We start from the raw sequence: 19,678 nt of genomic DNA on the forward strand, positions 1-19,678 counted from the left end.
GCCCCCGCTCACCGCAACAAGAGAAAGCCCGCATGCAGCAAAGAAGCCAAAAATTAATTAATTAATTTTTTTAAAAAAGAAGAAACCTCCTCAAAAAAAAAAAAAAAAAGAAGATATAGCATGAGAATTCAACTTCAAATTCCGGAGAGGCTGACCAATCCCCAACTTAGCAATAACCTGCAAGGTTAAGTCTATACCTCACTCACCTTCTTCAAAACTACCTACCCTTAGGCTACCTTTAGAAAACTAGAGTGATTGAGCTTTGTGGTGACCTAATCTTCTTTGGACTTTCTAAAAGAAAGTCAGAATAAAAGACCAATTAAATATCACTTTTAAATGGAGAATGCTTGGGACTTCCCTGGCGGTCCAGTGGTTAGGACTCAGCGCTTTCACTGCCAGGGCCCTGGGTTCAATCACTGGTCAGGGAACTATCCTGCAAGTTGCCCGTGGTGCGGCCTAAATAAATAAATAAATAGAGAATGCTTAAGGCTTGAATTACTGGCTACCTATACTTCTTGTGGGTAGGCAGAGCAACGAAAATGCAATGATTGAGGGCTAGGGAAGGGCAAAAAGAAACCTTCCACCCAGATGAAGTAATCTTTTCATTCTGTGTCCTCACTGATCTGAAGTTTAAGTGATAAGTTTCAAGGTTCCAGGACCTCCATACACACCTCTTTCCCAATAGATCAGTTAGGGTGTGATAGAGAAAGGAAAAGAGTGAACCCAGGGAAGCCCCATTCCCTTGTCCTACTAGAGCAAAAGGGCCTTTTTTTTTTTTTTGGCTGTGTTGGGTCTTCGTTGCTGTGCACGGGCTTTCTCCAGTTGCAGTGAGTGGGGGCTACTCCTTGTTGCAGTGCACGGGCTTCTCATTGTCATGGCTTCTCTTGTTGCAGAGCACAGGCTCTAGGCACGCAGGCTTCAGTAGTTGTGGCACATGGGCTCAGTAGTTGTGGCTTGCGGGCTCTAGAGCTCAGGCTCAGTAGTTGTGGTGCAGCATGTGGGATCTTCCTGGGCCAGGGCTTGAACCCGTGTCCCCTGCATTGGCAGGCAGATTCCTAACCACTGCGCCACCAGCGAAGCCCAAAAGGGCCATTTTTAAGTGAAAGGAATAAAGCCATTTAGGAAAGGATGCTAATGTACTGATTAAATTCCTAAATCCTCACAGAGGATACCTACATTTCTGTATTAGAGGGTAAGTGTGGCAATGGAAAAACATAGCTCCAGAGCAGTCTACTACAGTTCAGAGACTACAGAGAAATAGTTGGCTCTCACAGGCAGCTGATAAAAGAAATACACAAATAGTTAAAGATTCCCTCTACAAACTGGCAGGAGGAAAAAAGGTTAGAAACCACAGGTCAGTTCCATGGCACAGAGTGAGACTTAAGAAGAAAGAGGACTCTGCCAGACACCATGCTCTCTGGTGGGGACTAAGCCCCTTGCACAAGGTACATCCCAGCAGCCTCTCCTACACCACATAGGGGTCCTAGAGCTACCAGGTCCCAAGCAAAGCATAGGGACAGATGATTCATCCCCATTTATAGAGACACCATCTCCCACTGCCAAGCCTGTCTGAGCAAACTGGGTTGTGTTTCTTCCCCAGACTCCTTAATACAAGTGTCATGGGAATGTGGAAAAGTTCTGCAAAGATGGACCATTAAGTGCAGCTTGGACTTTGTAGTAACTAGTTTCTGTACATGAGGTTTTTACAAGCGTGTGCAAATATTATATGGAACATTTGTAGAGTGTGTGCAGATGCCTGCACTCTCATTCATTATGCACATTCCTCTTCAACATCCCCTTGCACGAGTTTGTGGCACACTCAAGTGGGCAGCAAACAGAGGGGTTTGGAATTCATGTGTTTAGAGCCATCTGGTAAACAGCCATTTGCCCAGGACAAGAAACCAGGTTCATGTCAGGTGAACAGTGGAGAATCACGGGGCAGCCTGGTAACCACTTTGTGTATTTATTTGCCAAATTGCTTGAAACCAGCCCGAACAGACGTCAGGAACAAAACCTTGTTAGAGAAATAAACTCTTCTTTCTGGTAATAAAAGGCAAAAGTGGGAAGCAGAGGGTAAAGCCCTTTGTCATACAAATCCATCTTTCTCCCCTGTAGTTGCTTTACCATCATCACCACCACATAATTTGCAGTAACCCATGTCAGTGAAAGCAGCAGAAATTGTATACAAGCAAGAGAAAAAGGTCATCAGATGAAGAAGCCTGCCTGAACCTATCGGCACAGGTCCAGGTCCGCTGGAATGTGGAATCATGATGTTCCCTATCCATTCCAACCAATCAACAAAGAGCACTTTTTTGGTAGGGAGTCAAATAATAACTATGAAATAATTCAGCATCAATGAAGTATAAAATTTGTGGCATTAGCAGTGCCAAAGCCATTATCTAAATTTCCTGCCATTTTTTCCAAGCTCTACCTCCTGTAACATACATATCCAAACCTTCAGATCCTATTTTGCTTTTTAATAAAAGTAGGGGAGAGGGCTACAGGAAGCCAAGAGTGAAGGTGTAACTCTCTAGAGTAGAAAATTTTTTTAAAAAATTGTAAAACAAGATGAGCTGAAATATTGGCTTCATTTATTTCTTTTGATGAGGTGCATTAACAGAGGTTACCTCTGAGTGGTAGGATTATAGGTAAGTTTTATTTCCTTCTTTAAGCTCTTCTATGTTTTCAAATTTCTACAATAAACATTTATTATTTTTATAATCATAAAAATATGGAATCTGTTAAAATAAATTACATTTTTTATAATCTTTTTTTAAATGTGAAAAAAAGTTGTCCCTCCGATGCCCCTTTTGTGGTATTTAAAGGATCACCAGTGCCCCATCACCCAAGACAGGCACATTTATACTCCAGCTAGGACTAGATTTTTCATTTCCCAGCATTCTTTAATGTCCCAGGTAGCTCTGAAAGAGTCAAGAGGCTACTTACCTGCATTTCCACTTCAGCAGAATCCCCTCTCGGCAGCGCCCCAACCTCCAGTTCTGAGATACCTTCACCCGTTCCTTCACTGGTACACTGGCCATCCTGTGTCCAGACAGAGCAGATAATCCAATCACTACAACTCATTGCCAACCAGAGAAAATTCCCTGGGCTTTTTTACAAGTCAGGACTCAGAACATCCAGAAAATATGTGAATATAAGTGAACGGGTTAGGAGACAAGTAAGAAATAACTCTTCTCCCTCCACACTAGGATAATCAAGAAAGCCAAGGAGAACAGCCTGTCCTTTAGAGTGTCCATAGTGATGCCAAAGCTATCTAACAGAGAAGGGATGACAAAGAGTACTGGGACCACTGGTTAGCCATGTGGAAAAAAAAAAAAATCCCTACCTCACACCATACAGAAAAATTAATTCAAAATAGATCACAGATTTAAACATAAAATCTAAAACTATAAAGCTGTTAGAAGAAAAAATATAAAAATATCTCTGTGGCTCAGGAAGTAGACAACAGTGTAAGACACAGAAAGCAATAACATAAAAGAAAAATCCAATAAATTCGATTTTATCAAAATTAAAATTTTCTGCTCATCAAAATGAATACACAAGCCCCAAAATATGAAGAAATCCTCCCTGTATGTGTGTGTGTGTCTGTGTTTGAATAAGGAACTCTCCTACATCCTTGTGAGAGATGAACATGGTACAGCCTGGGAAAAGGTCTGGCAGTTTATTATAAATCCAAACATATACCTATTCTACGACCTAGCAATTACTCAAGAGAAATGAAAGCATATGTCCACAAAAGGCTTACTCAAGACTATTCATAGGAACTTTAGTCATAATAGCCAAAAGTTGTAAACAGCCCAGGCATCCATCAAAAGGAGAATGGATAAACACACTTCAGGGCATATTCATACAATGGAATACGACTCAGCAATAAAAAGGAAAGAATTATTGATACACACAATGATGTGGGTGAATCTCAAAAACATTCTGAATGAAAGAAACCTTACACAAAACAGTTCATATTGTATGATTCCATTTATGTGAAGTTTGATTAGAAGGATAACTAATGAATGGTGAAAAAATCAGAACAGTGTTGACCACCAGGGTGGAGATGGGAATTGACTGGGAAATAATATGTAGAAGCTTTCTGGGGTAACACTTTATATCTAAATCTTGAAGGAATTTGGGTCATGCAAGTGTGTATGCATTTGTCAAAAACGTATCAAATGATAAACTTAAAATTTGACCATTTCATTGTATATAAATTTTTCTTAAAAAAAAAGAACCATAAACCAATATACTCTAGTCAATGATATGCATGCACGCAAAACTGTTTAGAGGTGAAGTGTACTGATATCTGCAACTCACTTTAAATGCATGATAAGGCAAACATAGTAAAATGTTCACTGTAGAATCTAGGTGGCGGGTGTATGAGTGTTCATTATACAATTCATTCAACTTTTCTATATGTTTTAAATTTTTCATTCAAAAAATGTTGAAGGGGAAGTGTCAGTAGTACTTTCTGGATGAAGCAAGTTGGAGCAGTAAGAGATGAGGGAGCTCAGCAGCAACATGAATGGCATAGTTTTGGGGTGGGTTGGAGTGGTAGGGGGTAGGGAGAAGAGCTCAAGTCCCTTGTGAAAGTGCACATTTGGACGGAATTTTGAAACTGTGGGCAAGAATTTGAACATTCCATTTCAGGCCCCCATATCTCCCCTGTGTCTCCTTGACTTGCTCGACTGGACAATACAAGGTACACTGCTTGGGACACAGAGTAATAACTTGTCATGTCTACTGAGAAAAGGAGAGAAACAAACATTTCTTCCAGTATCTACTATATCTTCACCTTTACTACCCTTTACTAAAAGACAGCAAGCAAGTCCTGCTTTCAAGATTCTAAAAGATACAAAGTAAAATCTCAAAGTAAGGAAAGAAATCACTACTTAATTAGTGCTGTTGGGTTTGTATTACATGTTCCAGTTTTATTAGAAAGAAGGGAGGGAAGAAAAATATGCATGCCTAGAAAGAACACTAGAAGATTTCCAGACTCTAAAATGGTTAACTGTGGACAGGCAACTTTGGGTGTTTTAACTTTCTTCTTTGTGTTTTAATGTATTTCCCAATTTTTCTACAATGTAATATTTTGGTAAAGATAAAAATACTCATTAAAATAATAATAATGCTTTTGATAAAACTGGATAACAGAGCAAAAATTTTTCATTTCATATCACAATAGGTATAATAAATTCCCCCAAAATAAAAGAGTACATTTAAAATAGTTTTTTTAACTAAAAGGCTTTAAAGTATTTAAATTTTAAATACTGCATAGAAGAAAAAAGAGATTAAAAAAGAGATTAAAAAGGAAGCAACAGAGCAGGGGAAAATTAACAATTAATGCTACGGGTTTTATCCCTAAAGTTTTATCCCTAAAACTTTTAGGGGACTGATAAAAATCTATCAGGATAACACTCTGTCATCCATATCAAATAGCAGATAAGAATAGTCACACAGGGGCTTCCCTGGTGGCGCAGGGGTTAAGAATCCACCTGCCAATGCAGGGGACACGGGTTTGAGCCCTGGCCCGGGAAGATTCCACATGCCGTGGAGCAACTAAGCACGTGCGCCACAACTAATGAGCCTGCGCTCTAGAGCCCGCAAGCCACAACTACTGAAGCCTGCACAGCTAGAGCCTGTGCTCCGCCACAAGAGAAGCCACCGCAATGAGAAGCCCGGGCACCACAATGAAGAGCCGCAACTAGAGAAAGCACGCGAGCAGCAACAAAGACCCAACTCAGCCAAAAATAAATAAATAAATTTATTTAAAAAAAAAAGAACAGTCACACAGAGTTCCCATGATAAACACTGGGGAAACATCCCGAAACAATAATAGTTTACAAACATGCACATTAAAACAATTAATATAAAGTATCACCTCACACCTATTAAGTGGAAGAACCACATACTAGCTTTGGTTTGATAAAAGGATTTGGGTTTGTTTATATATCGCTAGTAACACTCTGGTATAGCCTTTCGGAAAGGCATTCTGTCAAGAAAAGAAGTTAAATGATAGCTTCTGACTCAGCATTCCCAACACTATATCACAAAGAAATAATTCAAAAGAAAAATATTGTTTTACAAAGATATTTATAGTTGTAGCTGTATATTAGAGCTAAAATCTAGAAATAGCCCAAATATCTGTCTGTGGGGGAAAACGGTATACTAACACAATGGAACACATTGCTATTAGAAACGACAAATGTGAGCACTGCAAAACATTTTGGAAATTACTGTAACAAGTAGTGGTAATTTTAAAACAAAGTCAAATTTATAAAGGTAAAGGTGAGGCGATACTACATAAAATTATGTCTCCATAAATAGCTCAGAAGAGGTAAACAGATGGAGTTTAGGAAGTACTTTTTTAAATATGTATCACATAATTGCTGATACTTTGGTCTTTTCATTCACCTTTAACCTTTTAATTTACTTTCATTTAAATAACAGATTAAATGAAGTTGTGAGAAAAGCACAGAATGCAGACATAGGAAACTGGGATCTGGGCCCCAGTTCCGCCTCTTACTAATGATATAACCCTGGTTACCTAGCTTCTCTAATTGTCCATATCCGCACCTATGAAATAAGGATAGTATTTCACACAATTATGGTGTTTTAAAATGACAACTAAAACAAAATACAGGATAAGTTATAAATCACTTGAAAAAGGTTAATTATTTTTACATAAATATAAATATAGTAGTAGTTTATATCGATGAATAGTGACATCACTAAAGCTAATCTAATAATCATTTCTTTTTCTTCTAATTAATTTAATTGTAACTCTTGGAAATTGTTCTTCTAATGTCAAATATTAGCCCTCTTTCAGGCTGAGTGATTAGGATTTGGGTACACACATGTTAAAGCTAAAATATATTATTGAATTATTCCACTGGGTGAACGTGGTCCCCAGTTTCACATTTCTAGAGAATAACCTACACTACTAGATGGTTAGAAAACCTCGGATCATAAAAGGCAGTCAACAGGATGGACCAAAAGAATTGAACTCTTAGTGAAAAAGATCAGACCCACTATCAAATCTTATCTACAAGTCCCTCCCAGATATAAAAGAGGAGATTGTTCATAGTTAACCTCTCCTCTTGAGTTAGGTCTAAGTTAGTAGGTGGAGGTGAAACCAAAAATTGAATATTCTGGATCATAGCAGGAAGGAAACAAGGGAGAAAGAATCAATATACTTCCTGAATTGGGATAAGGACAATACTTCTCTCATCTCCCTGGTCACTTAACTGCCATTTGGTGACACTTTACTAAGGGTCAAAGCACTGCCCTGAGGGCCTGATCACAGAAGCAAGAAACTTTCAAAGTTGAACTTTAGATGCTGCTACCAAGCAGCAGGTGCAGGCATCCTCTCCCACAACCAACACCATAATCAAAATACTTGGCTCTGGACTTTCAAATCAAATTTCAACTTTTTAAAAACATTCCATTTGGCTTTCACTTGAGAAACAGTTACACTTTGTTAAAAGCAGCTTAACAACTCAGCTTTTTTTTTTTTTTATCCCTTTTGTTTGTTCAGTTCTTTCTGATGGTTAGTTTCCCTAGCTGGTGGCCAAATCATATCTATATTCTTATTGGCTTCAACACTTGAAAAATCACAAGGAATAAAAAAACTCCTCTGAAGACAGGTATCCCTCCCTCCCTGTAGGGATCTATCACAACCTAGTCAAAGGGAGTCGGCAGAACAAGTCCAAAGTGCCTGAGAAGACAGGAGCAGGTGCCCCTGGGAATTCAATAAGGACTCTTGCTCCCATCCTTGAAATGCTCTCAGCTTGGCTGTTTCTTCAACAGTTACTGGTATAAAGTGGGGGTGCTCCCCCCCAAAATGATTAGTGCCCTGTAAATAAACCTCTGGCACAGCTATTAATGCATGGAGGAATCTCTAACCTGGCCTGTGGGCCTGGTGGAACTTCCATTTTCCCAGCCCTCTTTCTCTTGCCTCAGGCTCATTTTTCCACTTGGCCCCCCTCCCTCTCAGCTTTCCGGCACTTAGTCACCATTATAGTTTGACTGCATTCCTGGGTGCATGACCTATTTTAAACAAAAACAACACAACATGCACCCACAGTAAGCTATCAGGCCCCTTAAAATCTTGGCAACAGTGAGTCCAGAGGGACAGAAATTAATCTAGGAAGTTATCTAGAGTCCCCTTTCATTTCACCTCTCCTCACTCACACCCCAAACCAAAAGCAAATAAATAAACTGAATTTGAAGAAAAATGGCTGGGGGATGAAGGAGGGGAAGTGTGAGTATATTAGAGAGGTATTTACCTGCACAGTCTCTGACATCAGAAACCTCCTGGATCACAAATCAATTTCCCTCTTTGCCCCATCTTGAAGTTTGATTCCCCTTGATACCGCCAATGTTGCCTACCTGCGTGACTGACATGATTTCCATAAGCATAACTTCCTGCTGCCTATTCAGTAAAGGAGGGTGTCTGTCCACAAGTGTAGAACAAGGCCATCTCAAGGGGAAGTGGGCTAAGAATGGGAGGCAGGGCTATGCAAAATGATGCTTGGGGGCTTGGAGTTTTAACTCAACACCGTCTCGATTTCTTTGATCTTCTTGCTCACCAGAAAGCAGATTTCCCGCCATACTGGCTGTGCCCACCAGCTCTGCTACCAATACTAAGAATTTGGCTCTAATGTATGTACAAGTATTTAAACAGCCCAAGACAAGAAGCTTCTAACTCTTCATTTATACACATGTTAGACTAAATCCTCCAATGGCCTCAGAAGCAGAGGTCTATAATTAAGGTTCAAAATAAATCAGTGAAAAATCATATATTGTGTTAAACTGCCTATCCTTCTGGCCAGGGAATAGGGAACAGCCTCAACATCCAAGGAGAAGTGAGATTACAGGGAACATGCCAATCTTGAGGACAGGACCAAAGGCAAGGAGAGCATGGAGCAGACCCACATCTCCCTTGAAAGGCCTCCAAATGTCAGCTCCCTTTACTCAATTCAACCTCACCTCCCATGGCTCCACACTCTGCAACTGAACTCCAGCGAAGCCGTCTCTCTTTTACATTCATTCCTATCCCCATACCTTCTCCTATATTGCCAGAACCAGCCTACTTTGTCCCTGACAAATGCATGCTTCCCCCTTTGGGCACTAGTCAAATTCACCCATTTTTCTTCAAAATCCAGTTTAAGCCTCTACTTCCCTGACTCCTCCAAACATTCTTCTCTCTCTCACGTGAACCCTTAGACTGAACCTACCATAAACTGAGGCACTGTTAGCTTTTCACAGCTGTATGTCTTGTTTCTCCGATACAGTCATAAATTCCACAGGATTGAGTCTTAAAACTCTTAGTACTTCTAAAAGTGTATCTCAACCAGTATGCTGCAGAGCAGTGATATACCAGGAACCCTGAATAAGTGTGCCATAAAATTTTTAATGATTTATAGACTTTATTTTCATTCAACCAAAGATCCACATTTTTATGAAGATATCTGTCAGACAAACCACGGAGCCACAATATGGCTCATGACACAACTTGCTGAGAAAAAGAGAAAGATTGCGTGTTCAGAGGAACATATATAAACTTTACCTCAAAAGATGTAAGAGAACAAGGTCAGGGCAGTAAACAGTTCTACTCAAACAGTAACATACCAAACAGTGAACAAGTAAATGGACAGGTTTTTCAACTTTCTGAAACCTGCTTTTTTTTAAAAAAAGACATTCATCTTTTAATCCTTTAATGTACTATCAAAAGTTTTAACATCGTACAAAAATATGTCTTAAACACAAAGGTAAGAACCGTGGTCCTAGCATAATAGGTATTCTGATAGATACTGCTTAGGTATCTATCAGAAATACAGTTCCCCCTTTGGCAAGTCACACTTTCAACAATACCTATAGATTTTCAGGAGCCTAGACACACTACCTTCAAGCTCCAGAGGCCCTTCCTAAAAACGTACAGTATACCACATCTTCAGAAATTCAACAAAGTCCTCTAAATTCTTATTCTAGAGAGGCTCAAGGGAAGGAATCTGAGCAGATGAAGTATCTTAACGTGTCACCCACATGTCAAAGCTGTCCAAAGCAGTTTCTGAAGCACTGGGCATAACCCCGATCCTTTATGTGAGCTTAGGATTTAGGGCCGTGTTCACATTCATTTCCTCCTGCTATTGGTCAAGTTCTGTATTTGTAGGGCACTTGACCAGTGTGTGTATTCTGCAAGAGGTTAAGAGATATTAAGCAGGAGAAAAAAGAATTTTATGGTCAAAACATTTTGGACAATACTGAAACAAAATTAAACAGGTCCCTCTAGCACAGGACTTCTCTGAGCCTTTAATTTACCAATGGGCATTGTGAATCCCCAAGAGAGGGGATGTGGAACACAGCATTTCCCACACTCATTTAATCACAGAATCAGTTTTTCAAGAATCCCACAATACAGCTTTCAGAAAGGCTGATGTAGCACTTTCTGAGAATAAACAACAGCAAGAAAGATGCCACTGTTTTTTGTGAACAGGCTATCTTCTGAGTCATGAATCAGGCACTACCACAGACTCAGAAGTGGATTTTGTTCTCATACCTTCAAAATGACTTTTCCCTGGGCTCTCCATCTGAAATGTGAGGAATAATTATACTGCTCTGCTTCTCAGGGTTGTTTTTTATTGTTTTTAATCTTGCAACTGTGTTTCATATTAATCACCAAAACAGGTTCTCAGCCCAAGTGGCCAGGCTTCAAAAATCCCTGGTGCCCTTCCAGCCTGGATGAAGAGATGGAGAGAACATGAACCAGACGCCACCCAGAAAGTTTTTACTCCAGTTTCTCCAGAAATCTCCAGTTTCTAGGCCATTATGATAAAGTCAAACCGCAGCGAAGATAAGGGATGAATGAGAGGTTCCCCTTTAGTAACTCACTTCTGGAGGGAGGCCCCTTTTAATCACACACACCACCTGGATCTGAATCTTGACTCACCTTTTCAGTGTGGAATTTCTAAAGGAAATTCTAAGAAACATAGGAGATCAAAGCTGGATCTACAGGGAAGAAAGAAAAAGAAGTGCTGGAAGAGGACTATTTCCCTTTCTCCACAGAGAAAGAACCAGTTACAGAGCTAGTGAGCAGGGGAAATATCATTCCTTTCAGTGAAACAGCTTTCCAGGAAAAGTATCTCAACATATTTACTATAAAACAATTTAATTTCCCTGTCCCATCACCTGCCACCCCATCCCCATTCCCCCCCCAAAAGCCCACAGGTTGTGGATTTCCTCTCATTCTTGGCAGAGTTACCAGAAGAAATATAATACCCCCTGCGGACTGCTCCCAACAGCTGCTGGAACAAGGGGAGCTGGGGGTAACCTTCCAAAGCTGCCTCGAAAAATGACCATTCCCCCTGCCAAACCATGTAGCCAGTGAACATAAGACAGCTCTTTTTCTACTTTCTTAAAGGGGAGACCCCAAAAGCAACAGTGTCCCCTAGACCAAAATACTTGCCTCCAGCCTTTCTGTTCTCCTCAACTTGACTCTAAGCTGAAACTTCTAATACCTATTTCTTCCCTAACATGCACTTCTTTTTTTTAATATTTATTTATTTTATTTATTTATTTTGGCTGCACCGGACCTTAGTTGCAGCATGCGGACTTTTTTTTTTTTTTTTGGCTGCGTTGGGTCTTCGCTGCTGCGCACAGGCTTTCTCTAGTTGCAGCTAGTGGGGGCTACTCTTTGTTGCGGTGCTTGGGCTTCTCATTTCAGTGGCTCCTCTTGTTGAGGAGCACTGGTTTAGGCACGAGGGCTTCAGTAGTTATGGCACGCAGGCTCAGTAGTTGTGGCTTGTGGGCTCTAGAACACAGGCTCAGTCGTTGTGGCGCACGGGCTTAGCGGCATGTGCGATCTTCCCGGACCAGGGCTTGAACCCGTGTCCCCTGCATTGGCAGGCAGATTCGTAACCACTGGGCCACCAGGGAAGTCCCCCTAACATGCACTTCTTAAAACAATCATCTACTTCACAGGACTAGCATTTTTTGTTTGTTTGTTTAACCCACCAATATCCAAGTTAGGGTTCTTATCAAACTCCTACTCAAGGTAACTTCCTTGTCTCTGTCCACCTCCCCAATGCCACATTCCTCATGTATGTGTGCACGCATGCGCGCGCGCACGCGCGCACACACACACACACACACACACACACACACACACACACACCCTCCTTTCAGGTCAAAAGCCTTCCTAGAGAAAAGTATAGGAACAAATTGCACTGGTTGCACTGTACCCCGGCCCTTTTCCCCTTCCCCAACATCATCATACACTAAATGCACCTCAGTTCTGTCTAGAAAACCCCCTTGCCAGGCAGCAGAGACACTTCCAGTTAGCCTTCAGCCTCTCAGCTGAGACCACCAACAAAGAAGTTCACGAATGTCAATTGGGGGCACAGGCAATATCTCTCTTTGCCGAGGAGAAACTGGACAGAGCCTCCAGCATCATTCCCCAAAGGTGACAGCCGGGGTCGAGTGAAGACTGTGAAAATTGTACAAGGGCTGGGGGAGAAAATATAATGTAAGGAATGATTCGGAATCAGGGGCAGGAGGAGGCGGAGGCATGAACTGGCTGACCCCAAATGTCTTTTCCATCTCTAACTCCTATGATTCTTTGACCTCCAATTTTGTGCTGCGAACAAGGAATGGAAAGTCAACAGACGTGGTGATGTTTTGAAAGAGCCTGGCAGTCTGCTCTTGTCATTTAGTGGCCTTTGCATGTATTTTTTAAGGTGTCTTCAAGCCCTGTCTTCATTTCACAGTTGTCACCTTTCTCAACAATTTGAGCTCATGTCAAACACCAAAAAAGAAGAAGAAGAAGAAAGAATGTACTGGCAATTAATTGTCGGCTAAAGAGGGGCAGGCACAAAGGCCCATTGGGTGGCCCAGACTCCCAGGGAGGGCAATGTGGACAATTTGGATATAACGAAGAACTAACTCAAAGTTGAGACAAAGGAGCCAAACCTCTAACAAGAGATAAATTCTTTCTCCAGATAGTCTCATAGTCAGTTTTAGATACAGTTCAAGCCTTTACATGATTCAAGATTCATAAACGTGTTCTTAATTAGCACAACCATCTTGCTTCTACTGATTACACCTGGAGTTCCATCTGAAAGCTGTTCAAATCTGGGCAAGACTGCTGAATAGAAAGGCCTTTCCTCAAGGATAAACCAAATCTTTGGATTCTCAACCTCATCGGATGGTTGACACACACACCTGAGATAAATTCTGGAGTTTATCAAAAATGTGTTTCTGTAGATCAGAGTGGGGGGCATGTCAATTTTCACTGGAAATTCAAAACTCAACTCCTTCCTCATTTTTCCAAACAGTCAATCTCGTCTTAAATTTTCAAAATTTATTGGAGCCTGGCCTCAAGAAGAGTCTACCTAAAAGTCTCCCTATTCCATGGTTATGAGTAAGGACCAGAAACTAATCCAATGCCAGGGTCAATCCAGAGTTAAGGTTAAGTTGTCACACAAAGGTAATTCTTTTCTATGTAAAACACTCAAAAATAATTTTTTAAAAAATGTGTATGCTTCATCAGTAACCTCACTGCCAGTTTGATTTCAAGCAGCTCAAGCACAATCTCTACCTAAGGTGAAACGGCTAGACACAGAAAACTGAAACTAAGAAAACTGAGAGTATTGAAGTATTTTCAGAGATTTCATTCAAAATAAATTGTTTATCTTGTAGATTATGAGGACTTTGGATTTCTCCATGATTCTGCCTTGAAAGCTAGGAAATTCATCCCCTACTATTCAAGTTTTACAAGACTGGAAAGGATATAAGCTGCTTCCATATTCTCATAGTCTTGGAGGAAAAGGCCTCTTGCATTCCTCCAGTTTGCATTTGGAGGTACTGACTGTACTAGACCATTTCCTGCTTCCACAGGTGTATTGTTTCATTTATTTTAAACATGTAAACTGAACTCACTTTTATTAACTCACAAAACCATTAAAAATAAGGCCTTTCCAAAACAGTTGAAGGTAAATACATCCATATAAGAAACCTTTCAATGAACCAGAGAACAAGTAAGTGACTGCTTCCTAGGTAAGGCAGAAAGGTGAAGGAGAGAGCCAAAGCTACTTTAAGTTGCTAATTGTTTTCTGAAAATCACTGTTTAGGCCCTAAAAGTAACCAGTGAGCAATGCCTTCTCTGTTCAGTTAGGAAACTTTATGCTTTCTGGGTCAAAAAAATGCTCTTAGGTGCAATCATTTTAAAACAAACAAACACATTCTGCTTATCTGTGTCCATCTCACCACTCTGGATGTTAATCATCACTGAAATAGATACCCCATTCCCCTGGCCTCAAAGAGCTCCAAGCCTACTAGACCCTGGCTGAGGAATGAATGTACATGCCAGGGCAAACACCTCAGAGCCTGACTCCCTAAACACCTATTGTTAATTCTAGGCAAATCTATCACAGGCAAATGCAAGAGAGCACCCAGGTAATGCTCAAAGGATATTTAAAATAAAATTCAAGTTTGAAAACATAGAGGACTTAATTTAGGAGAAGATCAAGACTGCAAAAGTATTTTTAAAAATAGATTTACATACATGGATATACTTTTTTCTTTCCATTCTTTGCTCTTGTTAATTTTACAGTATCAGAATTTACAAATAGCACCCTTGCTCTTCCACCTCTCATACTTTCTAACTTCTTGCATTTAGCCTACATTATAAACTGACGGAGTTAAATTTCACTGTTTTGTTCTTGAAGACTGAACTAGCTTAGTTTTGCCCCTACTGTTCAGGAAAAACTTAAAAGATTGCTATATGAAACATTTCCTTGATTTTTATATTAAAGATATTTCTATTCCCCCAGGCTTCATAAAACATTCAAATAAAACTGATTTTAAACCAGATGACTGACTCAAGCTGTCTTTGTGTCCACTTAAAAAAGAAGTTCAGGATACCTACCAGTGCTCACTGTTTGGGCAGGAGGCCTAAAGGGAAGCAAATTATTTGTTTGTGGTTTTAAACTGGCCAAAATGCCTTCAAGCACAAGTATAGACCATTAACAAATCACAAGGAACCAAAGCAGTTCATCTTACTCAACAAAGCTATGATCAGTTAGGAACGGCCAAACTGAATGGGACTTGCCCTGGGCCGGAAGGTCAGTAAATCTTACTTTGTGTTTCCGAGAATTCATGAGGCTCTTCGGCAGGGAGTACAGACCCTAAAGCTCACAGGTTCTGCTGTCATGTTGCCAAAAACATTCAGGACAGGTGAGGGAAACTAAGCAGTGTGTGTGTGTGTGTGTGTGTTTTCCCCACCTCCTGTCTTTAGGCAGCATCTCCAAGTCAAACCATCTTCACTTTTGCTATATAGACTGACTAGAGGAGAAGACAAGCAATTAAAACGTTCCATTTTACACCAATTTATTGAGTGCCTACTATGTGCTGAATACTGTGCTATCACTTACACATCACAACACTTAAGTCTCATTTTACTGGATATGTTATTCCCATTGTTTACAGATGATAAAACTCCGGGGCAGTGAAGCTGTGTGGCTTCTGATAAAATGCAGTTTTGTGTTGTGCTTATAAAAACTTATCCTACTGTCCAGTGTGCAGTTAATTAGCCCAAAATATGAACTACAGCCCTGCCACTATCCAAGCAGCCGCATCTGCATTGAACTTTGGGCCCAAGCTCCCTGATGCCCTAAGAGGGCTGGGGTACATGCCATCTCCCTCCAGGGATGACAACCACCTCTCTTGGTGGCTTATCACATCTCTGCAGCTGTCCAAAAACAGACCACACTGGTAAAGATTCTCTCCACCTGCTGTAACACGCATAGCTTTTCCCCTCAACTCAGAAAATACGAGCAGTGACCCTGCTCTTTATCAAGTGCTGTGGTAAAACAACTTCCCTAGAAAGTTGGAGATACCACATCCTAGGACATAGGCAAGAAATCAAAACACACATGGCTAATAAATAATAAAGCCAAATCACCTGGCAGTCTCAAAGCACTTTATACTATAAACTGATTTTCATTTTGTTATTATTGCTTACAGAATGCACACTCATTCACATTATCTCTTAGAGCATTTGAAAAGGAAAGAAAAATAAACATAAATTCTTTCATTTGTTCATTCAATCTCTATAAACAAGAAAGCCAAATTTTGCCATGGCTGACTTGGGTTTCGGGCATTTTAGACAACTTCTCTTCTAGGTCAACTGACATGTTCTTTGAAAGAGCTTTTCTTACAAAAAATGAAGGTAATAAGACTTGCATGCCCCCCAAATCCCAAAGAATCATTATCATCAACAACAAAATCATACTAGAAATAATAAAAGTTAAACAAAATTATCAGGTTCAAAATTTCCAAAAGATTGTAGCAATCCTGGACATCATTAATAATACCCAGCTGAAAAACATACTGAAAAAGAGATTGCATTCACAATAAAAACAAAATGAATAGCATATTTAGGAATACTTAGGAATAAGTGTAACAACAGACATGTAGAAACTTTATAGTGAAAACCACAGAAACTTTTGAAAACGCACAGAATTTTTTTTTTTTTTGCTGGGGTGTTGAGTGAGAGTGAAGACGTCACACACATACAAATCCAACAAGGATAATCTAAACCTAACAGATATTAGACTGTCAAAAAGCAGCAATGTTTAAAATAGAATGGAAATGGAAAAATACATCAGTGGAACAAAATGGAGAGTTCAGATATAGACCCAATATATATACATATATAATATGTATGTATGTGTGACTGTATATACACATAGCTATATAAACTTAATATCTGGCAAAGTAAGCTTTCTAAAACAAAATTTTTTTGTCTTTCTAAAGGGAAAGACAAGAATTATTTAACAAAAAGTGTAGTGGTAACTAGGTAGGTGTTTAGAAAAAAAGAAGGTTGAACTCACCCCTTATACCAAAACAAAAGTGATATTAATCAAAGTGTTAACTATTTTTAAAAATCAAATTTTAGAAAGACCAACAGAATATCAGAGAAGACTTATCAGGTCTGTGGAGAAATCATAAATTTCTCAGTTTGCAGGGGTGGGGAGATTTAAAAATCACATAAAAACTGACAGATTCTGATATATTTAAATGTAAAACTTCTATAGGCTAAAAACAGTGAAGTAAAAAGAACAAACTGGGAAAAATATAATATTTGCATCAAAGATGACATACTAGAGCCTAATATCTATGACCCACAAAGACTGGAATCCTTTATAACAGTAACTTCAGGACCCCAATAATAAATGTGCAAAGGCTAGGAAAAGACAATCTCACGGGTGAAACAAACACAGGGGAAAATATTTATGCTGGTCAGTGGTAAAGGAATGCAAAATAACAAAATTTTGAGATACCATTATATGTCCACTAACATAGCAAAGATTTTTTAAATTCTTACATGAAATTAGCTTAATAATTTGTTGCTATTGTCACTGTAACTTGGTACAACACCTTTTTACAAACCATAACCTTTGATCCAGTAATGCCAATATTGAGAATTTATCCTAAGGAACCAATTCAAAAAGACATATGTATTATACAGTATGTGACATATCTCAATAGAGCTGTTACCAAAAAGTGCATTAAATTATTCATTTCCTTGTTATCTATGATAGCAAAAAGCTGCATACAACCTGAAAGTCTAATATTAGAGGAATGTTTTTAATCTCATGGTACAGCCCACAAACATTTATTATGTACCTATTCTGTTAGGATCAGTAGGATAGCAACTAAGAGGAGGAAAAAGTGTGCAAATGAAAAGTAATTTTTAAAACTGAATAGTTATCTAGAGGTGGTGGTATTATAGCTTTTTATGTTTTGAACCAACTTTCTTTAATGTTGCTATACTGTATTAGAACTACCTTTTTTCTTTTTTAACCCAAATTGGATGGAGTTGGGTGCAATCTGAAAGCTTTTACTCCTCCAATTCCACATTTTTTTTTCCCCTATTAACTGCTTACATGGTTAAGTTTTTCATTCACAGGTCTCAGATCCTACCAAGTACAGGCCAAATTACAATACCATGCCTTCGTGTACAGTCTATACTGTACTCATCCAACCCCCTGCCATAAGCAGGCACCCTTTTTTGTGTCATTCTGCCTCCATCAAGTCGTAAACTATGGTTGACACTTGGACCAAGGGCCTTCTTTTGGGGTGTGAACCCTTTCCTCCGTATTCGATTTTATCCACGCCCTGAAGCCTAACAACCCTTGGAAGGGGGTGAGAGGGTGAATGTCCACAAAAACGTCCTGAAAGGCCACATAGTGGATATGGGTCCTACACCTGGACGGGTGGAGGCCTCTAAAGCCACAGACCAGCCGGGCTCCTCTGGAGCTGAGGAACCCAGGCGGTCAACGTCTGCGAAAAGACACAATTAAAAGCTGACGCGAGTGCTTAAGATGGCTAATTGTGAGGAGCCGCCCACGGGGAGGGTGCTGACTGAGGGATGCTGTTGGGAGGCCTCCTCGGATGGGGTCCTCTGAGAGGAGCAGGGTGCTCGGGGAGGGATCGGCGGAGGCCTCAGAATTCGGGGTGCGACACAGCCCCAGGCCGACCAGGCCGCGGCGCCCCGCCCTTTCCCGGGACGAGGGCCGGCCCGGGGCGGGGAGCGGGTGGGCGAGCGGGCGCTTACAGGTCGGTGCCGAGACGCGTGAAGCCGGAGTTGAGCGAGGCCCGGGCTATCCGGCGCCAGAGCAGGTCGCAGTTGGTGAAGCGCCGCAGCCAGCGGCACACCTGAGCCAGGCGGCCGAGGGCCTGCATGTCCAGGTAGGAACAGATGAGCAGCAGCAGCTCCTCCGGCAGGCGCAGGAGCGCGGGCCCCGCGGCGGGGCGGCCGGCAGGCTCCCGGGCTCCCGCCTCTTCCTCAGCCGCCGCCGCCATGGCCGCCCCTGTCCCAGCGAGGCGGCCCCAAGCCTGACACCCTCGTCCCTGTGCTCTCGCCGGCCTGGCCTCCTCCCGCTGTCCAGTTCTGACCCTCCTCTCCTCCTTCTTCCCATCATATCTTCCTTTGGCCTCCTTCCGCGCCCCTGCGCTCCCCTCATCTCCCCTGACGATCCTTCTCGCCCCTTCCTCTACGCTTCCGCCTCCCTCTCCTACCTTTCCCAGGCCTGCCCTCTCTCCCGCCTCGGCCCCCAGCCCCGCTGCCTCCTTCGCCTGTGGCGGCTGCGGCTTCCCTTCCGCCCCGCTTCCTCTTCCGCCTTGCCCTGCTCCTGCTTTCCCCTTCCCCTTCCCTTTCCTCCGCTTTCCCCTCGCGGCTCTCCCTTCCTGCAGTTTCCTCGTCTCCCCGCTCTCGCCCTCGCCAGGCCCGCCGTTCCCGGGGGGCCCTAAGCCGCCCTGGCTGCCCATGAGCGGCCGCGGAGCCGGCCCGACGCAGAGCCAAGCCCGAGCCGCCGCCACCGCCGCCGCCGCCCCAGGAGGAGGCGACACCATGTCGGACCGGGTCACATGGGGCGGCGCGGGCCGAGGCCTGGGCCCGCCCCTCACACCCGCGGCCGTGGAGCGGCTTCGGGGTGCGGGCCGAGACCGGGGATATGCCCCCTCCCATACCCCGGGCCGCCCGGAGCGTGTGCAGGAAGCGCAGCTTGCGTTCATCTAGCATGCAAGGCCTGCCGAGCACCTGGCTACGGCGGCAAGAGGAGCTTCCGCATTCAAGAAGCGCTTAGTTCTAGCCGCTGCCCTC

General features: G+C 41.8%; 1 protein-coding gene across 1 annotated transcript in view; it reads right to left on the reverse strand.

Moving 5' to 3' along the window:
• FBXW4 (F-box and WD repeat domain containing 4) overlaps positions 1-19,397 on the reverse strand; it is an 80,432-nt gene extending 61,035 nt beyond the window's left edge. Inside the window, exons 1-2 of the mRNA XM_082673769.1 lie at positions 18,632-19,397; positions 2,947-3,042 (exon numbers count right to left, since the gene is read on the reverse strand). Coding sequence (XP_082529895.1) covers positions 2,947-3,042; positions 18,632-19,344 — 809 coding nt within the window. The 5' untranslated portion in view covers positions 19,345-19,397. The remainder of the gene's footprint in view (positions 1-2,946; positions 3,043-18,631) is intronic.
• Between the last annotated feature and the right edge of the window lie 281 nt (positions 19,398-19,678).

This window comes from Grampus griseus (genome assembly GCF_964374135.1).
Source record: "Grampus griseus genome assembly, chromosome: 16".
NCBI lineage: Eukaryota > Metazoa > Chordata > Mammalia > Artiodactyla > Delphinidae > Grampus > Grampus griseus.